Source organism: Trematomus bernacchii, unplaced genomic scaffold (genome assembly GCF_902827165.1).
Source record: "Trematomus bernacchii unplaced genomic scaffold, fTreBer1.1, whole genome shotgun sequence".
Taxonomy (NCBI): Eukaryota; Metazoa; Chordata; class Actinopteri; order Perciformes; family Nototheniidae; genus Trematomus; species Trematomus bernacchii.
In genome coordinates this window covers 4,272,690-4,286,426 of record NW_022987771.1, presented here as the reverse complement: position 1 = coordinate 4,286,426, position 13,737 = coordinate 4,272,690, and the positions used below count along the sequence as shown (strand labels likewise).

The 13,737-nt window shown below is 43.0% G+C and overlaps 1 protein-coding gene across 1 annotated transcript in view; it reads left to right on the top strand.

The window, feature by feature from the left end:
* The window catches only part of sema4c (sema domain, immunoglobulin domain (Ig), transmembrane domain (TM) and short cytoplasmic domain, (semaphorin) 4C), a 112,147-nt gene that overhangs the window by 43,846 nt on the left and 54,564 nt on the right, over positions 1–13,737 (top strand). The window contains exon 3 of the mRNA XM_034148640.1: positions 13,194–13,405. Coding sequence (XP_034004531.1) covers positions 13,294–13,405 — 112 coding nt within the window. The 5' untranslated portion in view covers positions 13,194–13,293. The remainder of the gene's footprint in view (positions 1–13,193; positions 13,406–13,737) is intronic.

Sequence of the window (13,737 nt, the reverse complement as noted above, 5' to 3'; positions counted from 1 at the left end):
AATGTGTGGTAGTACAGCAATTATATTCAGCATGTAAAAATGCACCAAAAAAAACGTTTTAGTGAGAATATAACTTGTGTGTGTGTGTGAGGCTGATAGACCTGTGACTACACGGTGATTATAAAGAAGCGCACACACACACTTGGGGAAAGGTCAGAGCGCCATCCCAGCATCCCCTGGGCCTGCACACAGGGTTTCACCATTTCTCCCCGCTCTCACGTGTGCACATCAGACACAACATACGCTGTGCTGACAGCACAAGGTCAAACCAGAAGAAAAAAGGGAGAGGGAGACCCGGATAGAGACACAGAGGGAGAGCAAAACACAGACAGTGTGTCTGCCTATAACCTGGTTAATGTACGCTTACTGAGGTAATCTTATTTCTAACATCTCAAGTAAACCTGGTTTCTACAATCAGGTTAAAGGATTAAGAGAAATATGGTAAAGGTAGCCAGATAGTGATTCTCTTTGTGGTATAAAGGTATTCTCATTCCTTTTTCTATACATACCCCTTGTAATTACCCCCCCAAAAAAACGACTACTTACTAATGAAATCAAAAGCACAGCTGGGGTATTTGGACGAAATCAATCTTCATGATATTTTACCGTCCTGATCATGATAGTGCAATGATATTGTAAGGTTGTTGAATGATGTATCTATTATTTTAGTTGAAAAGGCAAGCTTGACACATAGTTGAACAGTTTGTTGAAATATGCTGAATTTATTTATTTAAATCATTCTATATCATCCAGTTCAGAGTCAAATGGTTCATTTTCCTTAACTCCATTTGTGTAGCATTTCTTCTGTTTGCCGTCTTACTTTTGCTCAAGAAGATTACATTGCCTTTCTTTTTTATTAATATGACAATATAACATATTAGAGGTTTTTCAATCAGAGTGGAGATCATCTCATGTTACTGATGATCACCTTTCACCAGAGGCTGACACACTGAGTGCTGCTGTAGTGAACGGCTTGAATTAAAACCATGGACCTCCTGGGCCAAGTGTTGAAAACCAATGATTAGAAACATCTGCAGAGTCTGTGATAATTCTCTGTGAACTCTCTTTCAAATTACACCCATCCATTTTAACCCCTCGTTGATATAAAATATTCATGTGTGCAGCTTTAATATCTGATCAGAATCATTAAAAAACTTGGGGAAAAAATGATAGGCTTATATTTTATCTCGGGAATGCTTGGTTTCTGCACCAACATTGGACAAATTCAGAAAACTTTTATTCGTACTGCAGCACGGAAATGTACTGCGTTACAAAAGCAAAGCTAGAGTGCAGATAAAAGGCAAATGGAAAAAGTGTAAACTTACATATTAAATAAAAAGACCAGCAAACACATATTCTTCTACGTCTTCAATCGCTTAGAGATTACATTACATGTTACTTGGTAGACGCTTTTATCCAAAGCGACTTACATACTCAAAACTGTGGACAATCCCCACAGGAGCAATTTGGGGTGAAGTGTCTCAGGGACACAACGACATGCTGACTGCAGTGGGGTTTGAACCTGTGCCCCCCTGATCTGATCACCAACGCACTAACTCACTGCGCCACACGCCTCCGAGATGCTCCTCCTCTTAGCCTATCAAGTACAATAGAGGTTTCTCAATACTCTAATTTCCCCTCCTCGACTCCTATCCTCGAGACTTAGTGCCCGCCCACAGGAGACGCGAGCGGAGGACTGAGGAGGGGAACCGAGGAGAGAGGAGGTGGGGAAGCAGCAGGCGGTTAGAGAAATGAGATGTCCTTCAACATGGCGCGCTGAAATCCATTTCCGGGTCACTACCGGAGGACCGAGGAGTCGAGGAGTCGAGGAGGGGAAATTAGAGTATTGAGAAACCTCTATTGTGTTGGAGAGCTAGCTAATAGAAAAACCAGTGTTACACATTCTTTTTCTGAAGTAAACAAAGGAGTCCAATGGATGCGTGAGAATCTCCCTCTGGAGGGAACACAGGGATTTTAGCCTTTGCAGACCATTTACATGCACTAAAACCTATATGACACACTACAGGAAAATGGAAACCCCCACGAAGCATAATAGGGCCTCTTTAATACATGTTTAGAAAAATAAAGAGTATATTGCACATGAGCAGTGGTATTGCAACACATCAAATAGGGGAGTTACTGTCATTGAAAGTTAGTACTGAGATATCAATAGTTTGGAGTAAGAATTCTCCGCCACAGACCAAAGGCTCAGGTGGTCTCAGTGTCCGATTAGCTGGTCTTCAGTCTATCTGGTCTCATCTCTTTTCCATTCCTCCTCCTCCTCTATCAGCTCCGCGGGTCAGAGCAGGTGTTTGGCCCGGAGTTACAGTCCAAATAAGATCCATTTCATCTGTAATCAGCTGGAGCCCCTGGCACTGATGGAGGAGATCAGAGCAGCGATCAAAGAATTATAAGCCGACCACGCCTGACCAGCCAAGCGTGTTACGGACAAGGCGGGGGGGGGGGGGGGGGGGAGAGCAGGAGTTACAGTAGGGATGAAAGGAGCGATGGAGATTTGAAAGTCTGCACAATCTCCCAGGGGAGGGACATGAAAGAGCAGGGTGCTGGTGGGGGGCGGCAGCGGGGGCGCGGCACCAAAGATGTTACACTGCAAACTCTCGTGGGAGTTTTCTCTTCTTTATTTTTGACATTTCCATCAAGTGGAAATAGGTTGTTTAAAGTCGAACGCGGTGCTCCGTTCCGCTTCGGTTTGAGGTAATTAGGATGGGAGGTGAATTCCAATCACCGTGTGAAAGGAAAGTCAATGACATTAGCTGGAATTGCGTAATGCCCCGCCGCTGGTTAGCAAAATCATTAATTGTGTGCAAATAAGGGAAATCATGTGCTTGAGTGCATGAAATGTGATGGGTGGCCCACGTATTGATGCCAGACATTTTAAAGGGGTATTACACGCGACTTGTTTTGCATTCATCCTCATGTATTCATACACACTGCATGCAGCTGATCAAACCCTGCTTTGATTGTCGGCCTTTCATCTGTGCAAGCGCAACATAAACACACCGTATAATCTGCTGGCAAAGCATCCGCACACAGCCACAAAACTCACAGCTCTTTAGGGTGGGTCGGTCAACATAAAGACTCCTCACGCCCATTTCTTCACATTTATATTCACACATACGCCAGTGAATGCTGTCACTTATATGCAAGCTCACTCAGGCTTGTTATTGCGCTGAAGGAGCAGACTCTCACACACAAACACACACTCTACCTGCTTTAAGTGTCCACCTGTGTCTTTGTACACAGACTCTCAGATGCTCAGTGTGCTGCGTGGGTGTTTGCATGTGTTTACCCTCAATGGAGAGTCCATAGCCGCGTTCACACCAAGTACTTTGCCGTACTTAGTGCCGGCAATTAGTGCCCCGGCACTTATTACCCCAGGGCACTTAGTACAGATCGCGTTCACACCGGAATAAGATTACGCAAATGAGCTTCTGACGTCACTTCGTCTTCTTCTGCTTTGGGTTTACTGGCAGGCCGCAAACAACTTCACGGCGTATACTGCCACCCGAAGTCCCCGGCCGGAAGTCCCCGGAGTTGGGGACTGGCTTCAGTAGAAGCTGCTGGGACTCCCAGCAGCTTCTACTGAAGCCTTCCGAGTAAATCACCAGAACGCCGACACCTCCTCATCTCCACCGCTCCCATGCTTTATTTTGTGTTGCCATAAGTTAGTCTCTCTGCGTTTGTGCGCTGGGCGAATGCTAATGCTAATAATGCTAATGCGAGGATAATAAAATGGCGGCTCTACAAAACATTTCAGAGTTTTACGGGGCGTGGTTTGCAATTCGCCCAGCCAATCAGAACTGGGGCACTTTTTTCCGCCAGGAAAGTACCATCTCTCGCAGGCACTAACAATGGGGGTAAAAGTTCCCGGCACTAAGTACTCTTTTTGGTGTGAACGCGACATCAGGGGTACTAACGGAACTAAACGGGAAAAGTACGGGGAAAAGTACTCCGGTGTGAACGCGGCTCTTGTCTTTCATTAGCTCTTCACTCGGAATAAAAGCTGTCTTATGTTCATCTTTCTTGGACAGAACATTACTTATCAGTGCAATAAAGGGCTGTTGAATGCACGGCTCTGCACTATTGTATGATCATTTAAAAGAAATAGTAAAGAAAAAAGCCCTTCCTGAGTTCCCCCATCCCACAAATCATTCATTTTGCAGGGAGCTCTTTAACATGATATTTTTTAACTCTGTTTTCATGGCCATTTTGCTCCCGACGTAAACCCGGAACCTTGAAATCTCTTTTTCAATGCATCGTCTCAAGCCTAGCCGTTTTATATTTGTACATTTATATTCCAGAGCTTTAGCTTATGCTGTCATAGGGAGCGACTTACAGCGTGTGGGCTTGGATTTAAATCACTGAAACCGTTTTGGAGGGACCTGTGATCTCTGATCAAAACGTTTCCGCTGTATACAATGTGTCTAAATTGGTGAAATTATCATATGATACATCTTCTTCCAAGGCTGACTGGGATGTTCAGAAACTCTCAGACAACATTTGCAACCACCAGGATATGTACTCAGGTTACAAAATTATCATTTGGCCCTTATTCCTTATGTGTGGGAAAATGTCATGGTTTGAATAACATGTCTGGAAGAGTTCATTCTGACAGTAAAGTTCAAAACGCTGAATCATGGCACAAAATAAACTCATCCTCCTGTGACCCCCCCCCCAGCCTGTGAAGCCTCCCTTATTGATGGCAGCAATATACCATCACACTATCAGATCATTATCTTCCATTGTTTAATTATGTGAGGCTTTTCTCCAAGAGATAGGGCCTCTATCGCCACAGGAGGCGTGTGGTGCAGTGGGTTGTGTGTTGGTGTTCGGATCAGGGGGTCACAGGTTCAAACCCCACTGCAGTCAGCATGTCGTTGTGTCCCTGGGCAAGAGACTTCACCCCAAATTGCTCCTGTGGGGATTGTCCACAGTATTGAGTATGTAAGTCGCTTTGGATAAAAGCGTCTAACAAGTGACATGTAATGTAATGATACTGTTAAAACAACATACGTTAAATCACAACTTATCACTAAAAATCCATAAAAAAGTAATGAAACAATAGTTTATAGGATATATTTTTACAGATAACAGCTATATCATTTATATTCATACATTTAAATGTGTCTCATTTAAACGCAGGGTCAGTAGTAGTGTTTCGTGCTGTACATCTCATCCATTTTTACTATCTATCTTCAAACATATGAACTGAATTTCTTTCTCCAATTCATACATTTCATTTACATATATTTAGTCATTTCAACCTACTCCTTGGAATGCGTTTGATTATTGCCACTCTTATAACAAGGAATAAGTAAGAATAAGTGGTTTGACTAGTATATTGCTATTTTCTTTATTTAACACTCAATTTCAGAGAGTTTTCTTGTCTGTTATTTATTGAGTGGGTTCCATTGTCCCCTGATGCTCTCATTGCTCTTAAACGCTTTCAATATAAGTACGTTGGGAATATACTTTTTTTTAAATGTTTTCAAATGAATGATGTTAAATATAATGTTAAAAACCTATCTTCAGATGTATGGCTTGTACATTTCCAACCATTTATGCGCCCATGCTGCTACAACCTCCCACCATGATGATTTCAAAGTGAGCGGTACAAAGCCCTCCGTTCACGAGGTGTGAAATCGTTTGATCCAGTTTATTCTGTTTAGTTGAATGTGTGTGTGTGTGTGTGTGTGTGTGTGTGTGTGTGTGTGTGTGTGTGTGTGTGTGTGTGTGTGTGTGTGTGTGTGTGTGTGTGTGTGTGTGTGTGTGTGTGTGTGTGTGTGTGTGTGTGTGTGTGTGTGTTTTGCAATGCTCCCAATACAAGGTGGAGGGAAAGGGGAGGGGCCGGGGTTTGCAGGAAGGAAGGAAGGAAGGAAGGAAGAGAGCTGACGGTAGATGCTATGTTTGTTTTGCAGAGGAGGGGGGAGGTGAAGGGCAGCAGTGCTTTAGTCCATAAGTGTGTGTGTGTGTGTGTAGGGGAAGTTACGGGTTAATGGACATTAAGTATGTTCCAGTGTGACAGTCAGAGTGGAGGGCGGAGGGGGATCACCCTATCTCTCCATCCCACAAAAGGGTCAGAGGTCGGGGTTAAAAGTCAAACAATGCCTGGAAGGACTACCAATCAGCTGGGACTTCACCAGAGGCCTGTGTGTGTGTGTGTGTGTGTGTGTGTGTGTGTGTGTGTGTGTGTGTGTGTGTGTGTGTGTGTGTGTGTGTGTGTGTGTGTGTGTGTGTGTGTGTGTGTGTGTGTGTGTGTGTGTGTGTGTGTGTGTGTGTGTGAGTGCGTGCGTGCGTGCGTGCGTGCGTGCGTGCGTGCGTGCGTGCGTGCGTGCGTGCGTGCGTGCGTGCGTGCGTGGAATAGCAGAGGTGGGGAAAATGAAGGGCAGGAAGAGGACAACGGAAAACAAAGACGTAAAGCAATGATGAAAAGAGGGCAGACGGTTGGGGGTTGGAAACGCTCTTGTTTCCTCCCCAAACATCCGCTCACTTCCAAGAAATGACCCTGGTTTGCTTCTCCCCACAGGGACTCATCTTACCTCCCAATACACTCTGACAAAAAACACACACACTCAGGCACCTACACTTACAATGACAAAAAAAAGCACAGCCAAAGCACACACAGGAGCTCAGAAAGCTAATCAGAACATGTGGCCTATTTCTCCGTATGTTTTAATGAGCTCGCTGTCGTGGAGCGCTGACTGATATTATTAGGCTGCCGAGTCTCAGCTCATTAGCTGAACCGGGCTCAACAACAACACCAGCAGCTAAAGGATGATTTGATACCGCCTGCAGAGTTATGCGACACCGCAGGACCTGAAAGAGGCCGCGGTGAGAGACGGAGCAAGTGAGTTAATTTGGTCGACGGGGGAAATCCAGGCTGCGTCTCGCCTCTCTTACGACACAACGCGGCGTCATACGAGTCAGGAAAATAGTAATACATCACAGAGTCCCCCCCTAGCAGCACTGTGGTGACAAGTGAAGAGAAGTAGTCAACAACAGTGAGCAGAAAACAATACTGCTGCTAGATAATCTGCAGCTGATTGTTATTGCTCTATGGTGGATGGCTCAATTGGCTGTATTGGCACTGCATGGAATCCCCTGCTGCATGCTATTACAGCAGCTAAATGAATCACCATGAAGGGAAGAAAACGCCTCTGCTGCTTTTGAAATGGTTTCTACTCTAGGACAAATTCGAATCGATGCTCCTACTTGCAATCAAGTGCTTTTTATATTGTAGCATTGCTACTTAAGAATTAAAGGGAAGGATAGTAGATCATGTGTGTACTTCTTCCACCACTAGACCACATTAGGAGATTTGAAAATGTTGACAATAATGAAAATAAGCACACTGTTTTGCTTTTTGGGGTTTTCCCTTTCCTGTAGTGTGTTTATAAAGGTTTGTGTGCTTGTACATATTTACAACGCCTTCATTGGACTCCTTTGTCTACTTCCAAACATCACTATGTAACACTCGCGCATCTATTGGCTAGAGCTCCAACACGTCGTACATGATAGGCTAAGGGGTGGCACATCTCTTAGCGGTTGACCAATCACAACAGAGCCGGCCAGCTAACCAATCAGAGCAGACTGGGCTCTGGTTTCAGACAGAGGGTGAAAAGAGGTGCTGCAGCACAGGCAGTATGAGAAAAGTAAAGAGCTTTTTGAACATTAAAGCATGGAGACATGTCACAGTAGAGGCACTACATACTGATATACACCTGAACATCATCAGGAGAGGACTCTTTAAAGTAGAGACACTACATACTGATATACACCTGAACATCAGCAGGAGAGGACTCTTTAAAGTAGAGACACTACATACTGATATACACCTGAACATCAGCAGGAGAGGACTCTTTAAAGTAGAGACACTACATACTGATATACACCTGAACATCAGCAGGAGAGGACTCTTTAAAGTAGAGACACTACATACTGATATACACCTGAACATCAGCAGGAGAGGACTCTTTAAAGTAGAGACACTACATACTGATATACACCTGAACATCATCAGGAGAGGACTCTTTAAAGTAGAGACACTACATACTGATATACACCTGAACATCAGCAGGAGAGGACTCTTTAAAGTAGAGACACTACATACTGATATACACCTGAACATCAGCAGGAGAGGACTCTTTAAAGTAGAGACACTACATACTGATATACACCTGAACATCAGCAGGAGAGGACTCTTTAAAGTAGAGACACTACATACTGATATACACCTGAACATCAGCAGGAGAGGACTCTTTAAAGTAGAGACACTACATACTGATATACACCTGAACATCAGCAGGAGAGGACTCTTTAAAGTAGAGACACTACATACTGATATACACCTGAACATCAGCAGGAGAGGACTCTTTAAAGTAGAGACACTACATACTGATATACACCTGAACATCAGCAGGAGAGGACTCTTTAAAGTAGAGACACTACATACTGATATACACCTGAACATCAGCAGGAGAGGACTCTTTAAAGTAGAGACACTACATACTGATATACACCTGAACATCAGCAGGAGAGGACTCTTTAAAGTAGAGACACTACATACTGATATACACCTGAACATCAGCAGGAGAGGACTCTTTAAAGTAGAGACACAACATACTGGTATACACCTGGACATCAGCAGGAGAGGACTCTTTAAAGTAGAGACACTACATACTGATATACACCTGGACATCAGCAGGAGAGGACTCTTTAAAGTAGAGACACTACATACTGATATGAACCTGAACATGTGCATGTGCATGAAAGGGCCCCTTTAAGAATACTGATAATGCAACAGTAGTACGGAAAGTGTAATTTGATATTGAATCGATCCTTGTGATCTTGTGTTGCAGCGGCGCTAACAGCAGGTGAAATCTGATGCTAAGACCTGCAGCGAGAGCATCTGTAAAGGCACTACTGTTAACAGCTTTGTTACTATGAAGCCCATTATACAGAACAAGTACACAAGCAAACAAGTACACACGAGTAGTCCAGTGTCATGTGACCTTGCAGGTTGCAGCAGTCCCTTGAGAGTCTCACATATCTCTATCAATACCAACGTTTTGAACTTGCAATAGCTGAAAAGGCAACCTCCTTGACAGACAGAAAGCAGATGATGATACCATTATGTTCTACATTTGAAAATCAATATATGGTTCAATGCTGTTGAAAATATATTGTTGTTCTGCTGGTGACTGTCAGAGAAGGGGAAAGAGAGGGAGATTGAATTAAAGAAAAGCAGCGAGAGGCAGCAAAGAGAGGAAACAACAGAGAGGTGTGCACTGATGATTTTCTCAGTCAGGAGCCTTGCATCTCCTTCTCCTCCACTTCCCTCTTCCTCCTCATCCTCCCCTGAAGTGTTTACATGCTGCCTCTCCACTTAATCCGGCCTTCAGGATGCCCACTCCACTTGGTAACCTCTCAGCGCAGACATGGAGGGGAGGATGTTGAGGGAGGGAAAAAATAAGAACCGTAAGCCTCCTGCAACGTGTTTTTTGTATTATTTCTCCATAAGTCTCCCTTTAAATTCTTTCAAAGCTTCATCCCCTCCTCCCCTCCTTTCAATCTCAATCTCAATCTTAGCTCACTGAAGCGTTGGCCGGCGAGGGCCTCCAGCATCGATCCAATAAAGCTGGTAGACGACACTGCGAGGCTTGAAGAGCCTTCTCCCAAGCCCAGCGTTTAAGCACGCTCATTGAACAGCACCACGCTATGATCTGATCTGGGGGGAGGGGGGGGGGATGTCTGATTTCTCCTCTCTCAGCCTCTTCTGATTTTCCTTCAAACGTGTAATCAATAACAGTCATATTTGCTGGACGTGGGCACACACACATCTTCAAATCTCAATTACCTCCCCTGCCAATCCTCAAATAGGTCAAGTGGCTTTTTTTTCTTGCAAGAACTGGAATGAAATATTCACTTGTGGGAATATGAGGGAGAGAAAGTAGGAGATGTACAATGTGCTACTGTTCATGTAGAGAGGTGTTTTCTGTCTGTGTCAGGTTTAAGTAAATATAGTTTGACATTTTGTGCCTGTTTAATAGTCAATGGATGTGTTCTCTCTGTGTGTGTGTGTGTGTGTGTGTGTGTGTGTGTGTGGTGTGTGTGTGTGTGTGTGTGTGTGTGTGTGTGTGTGTGTGTGTGTGTGTGTGTGTGTGTGTGTGTGTGTGTGTGTGTGTGTGTGTGTGTGTGTGTGTGTGTGTGTGTGTGCGTTTTTGCGCCTTTATATTGCAATTAAGAGGATAACTGGTCCTCGTGAGAATACAAATATTAAGAAAGATTCATATTTGTTTGTATTTAAAGTGGTTTTAGTTCAGTATTAAGGTCAGAGTCATTAGACTTCCTTTAGATTGTGGTCCGGGAGTTACTGAAGGTCACCATACATTAAAATAAAAGGGGTCATCTCACCCATAATACAAAAAAAAATAACACTTTCCATTTTGCTACTCCCAGTTGTATCTAGCCATGCTGATAGGTGTTGGTTTTATGTCCTCCTTATATACCTCTCCGAGATGTGTTTGCCATTTGAAAAAGTGAACATTCATTTTCTTGTGGTACTTGCAGCGTTTAAAAATGACATTTAAACGAAACAGTTTCCCTTCCAGTTACTAAAAAAAAAACCTGGCTGGAGATACTGAGGAAAAAAGACCCTATGTGGAAAGTTTGGACACAGTTTTTAGTCGATAAGGTGGGCTTCAAACATGGCGTTTATCAGATTATTGAACAGGGTCTGACTCCCAATTTCTAATGCCAAAATCACGTTGTCCACCCGTTCATGATGATTTCTGTAACCTTTTAAAAACAGACAATCTGATCTGCCATTTCTCGGGTACCATTTTGCAAGTTTAACACCATGAATGCCTTCAAGGATAAAGTCTGGGTGCTGATGCTGAATAGAAACGAACAATTCATCACATCGCAAGGTTCATTTAAAGCATACCGAAGCCTTAAGATGTTGTTATTAACTTACACTGCTGCGAACAACACAAACAAATTCCATTGAAATACATTTTATAGCTTCAAAACATTGCCTAGGAATATCTCGCAACTCGGTGAAATAAAACAGGTCATTTATCATTTGTACGGATTTGCTTGGATCGTCTAACTATGAAATCAGTCTACATTTTTTGAATGAATACAATTATTTACTAGCAGATTTATATATGAACAATCAGAACATGTTATGTCTTTCAAAGCTGTGTAATCTCCTATTTGGCATCGTTGTAAATGGAGGTTTGTCAGCACAGGTGGCTACAGCAAATCTACTAATGGCAGCAGTCCAATGTTATTAAAACAATTATTAAAAAGGTTATTTTCACACCTAAACACTCTGCTAAATTAATTTATATAAAGCTGCTCACGGTTGATTTTTTTAATTAGTGACATGTTTCATCTTGATTTAACACATTTATGGCACTAATGGATGTCACTGAGTATTAATGACGATGTGACACCGTTAAATCTGAAGTGCCTGCTGGTCCTCACAAGCGTCAAACGAACATGACAGTGTGTCATCTCTTGCATCTCAGTACAGTTAGTACGTACATACTTAACTACTGTACTATGTTTAATTTGAGGTACTTTATACTCCTCTAATGCTCAAAAGGACATACAGGGGCTGTTTCTCAATCGCGAGTAAAGCTGCTTCAGAGCCACTATTTCAAGCATACTACGTCATCGAGTGCCGCCGAAGGACTGTTCCAATGTCCAGCATACTTGGAAATCTACCGAGCCCGGCGTACTTTGTAGTGAAAAATTTCGAGGCTGCACATGTGTAAACTCCGCGGTCTTAAAATCCCCACAATGCTTTGCACACGGACCAATTTCCCCAAATCTGTGGGGGAAAATGTAAGGCGGGGCCTCTCATATGACGCACACCTGCACACTTGCTAGCCTGTTCCACTCCATTCTTGCCTCGCTTCTGAAGCAAGATGCTCGGCAGACATGTGCTAGCAAGCAAGCGTACTCGCGATTGAGAAACACCCATTGTGTTTTGACTCACTTCATGTATCTGACCAATAGAGTAACAATTGTGTACTTGATGTCACATAAATTACTAATTACATTACATATCATTTTATTTAGCTAATCTATTCAGTAGTACAAAACATGTCCAAACTATGCTCCACAATGACAAATAACAACTTGAAAACACTTGTATTTGTAAGTTATACAATTAGCCATTTAGCATAATCAGTCATTTTATTTTGTATACGTCACATACATTTAGCTGATAATCCTTTTTTACAATGACTAAAGTAACATTTTGTACTCAGGACTTGTGATGAAGTATTTTTAGACTCCCCCCCCTTCCTGAAATGCCTCCATTTGACCCATTTGTTGGACTCTACTTACGCTTTTATTGGCAAAACAAAATGGACGTGATAGGCTAAGAGGCGGGACATCTCTAAGCTAACCAATCAGAGCAGATACATAAAGCACTTTTTGAACATTAAAGCATGTAAACAGCAATTAGAAACATAAACATTAGCATATTAGGACCCCTTTAATATAGATCCGCCCTCTGGCCCCGTGCATCTGTCTCACCTGCAGCAGTGTAACACGTCCATCATCCTTTCCACTGATGTCGCTCTGTGGCCGCGCTCTTGACAAGTTCATTAGGTATAAACCAATTCATTTACAACACTGAGCCACTGGATTGTCCTTGCCTCGACATTCATTCCCCGACACATTGGCGTCTGATGCATTGCCAGCGCCAATTAACTTTGATAACCCAGTTTAATATTCTGCTGCTGATTTGTCCTGACAGGAGTGCAGTGATAAGCTATTTTCCTGAACCTTTTGAGTAGCAATCGCTGGATTATTATATACTATAGAGAGTGAGGGATGGACAGAGAAATCCTTCCAGACCTAAAGTCATTAAAATGTTGTTCTGTTGATTACTGCCATGTCCTTGTTGGCTTTAATGATTTGCATAACTCAATTCTGTTTGTTGTTTTTGATGACAATGTTACATTTTATACTCCATGTTTTTAAAAGAAGACATTTATCTTTGGGTGCAGCTTGAATGTGTGAACGGTCCGGTGTGGCTTTCTGATGTGAAAGTTGTAAACACTGAGGAAATGGTCTGATAGACAAGCAGGCCAATAAAAGAAGTGACTCGTGCTTCCAGCTCATGTGATGTTGATTTTTCTTTCTCTCGGCAGGCTGCCAGGAGCTGCTCTCTCTCTCTCTCGAGTCCCTCCGATCAGCTGATTGATCCCTACATACATCACTCAGAGGCAGTCTCGACCAATAGGAGCCGACATGGGAGCCACGGGCGGGACGAAGGTCTTGCTCCTGGTGTTTCTGGTTGGATGGGAGAAGTCTCTTGGTCTCAACTGGAACCCAATCCCACGCAAGACTGTTCGATACCAGGGTGAGTGAGCAGAGTAATACTGACTTTTCGAGGAGTTAGACCTCAGGGGGCGCTGAAACTTTGCAGTGAATGCCAGACTTAAAGAAATACTTTTGGTAGTAGTTATTTGATGGGCAATTTGGCCAATCTGACGTATTCTGAAAACATCAATAAGCATGGAAAACGCCTATAAATCAGTTCATAATGCTCAAAATCAGATGTGCGATCAGCAGGCTTTCTGTTGTCTTTAAGATCAGTGCTATCAAAACATCTTGCTATCAGTGAACATCCAAATGTGCATGTTCACCAAAGTTGAATCTGACACAAGAAATGTATCTAGATTTACTTTCCTT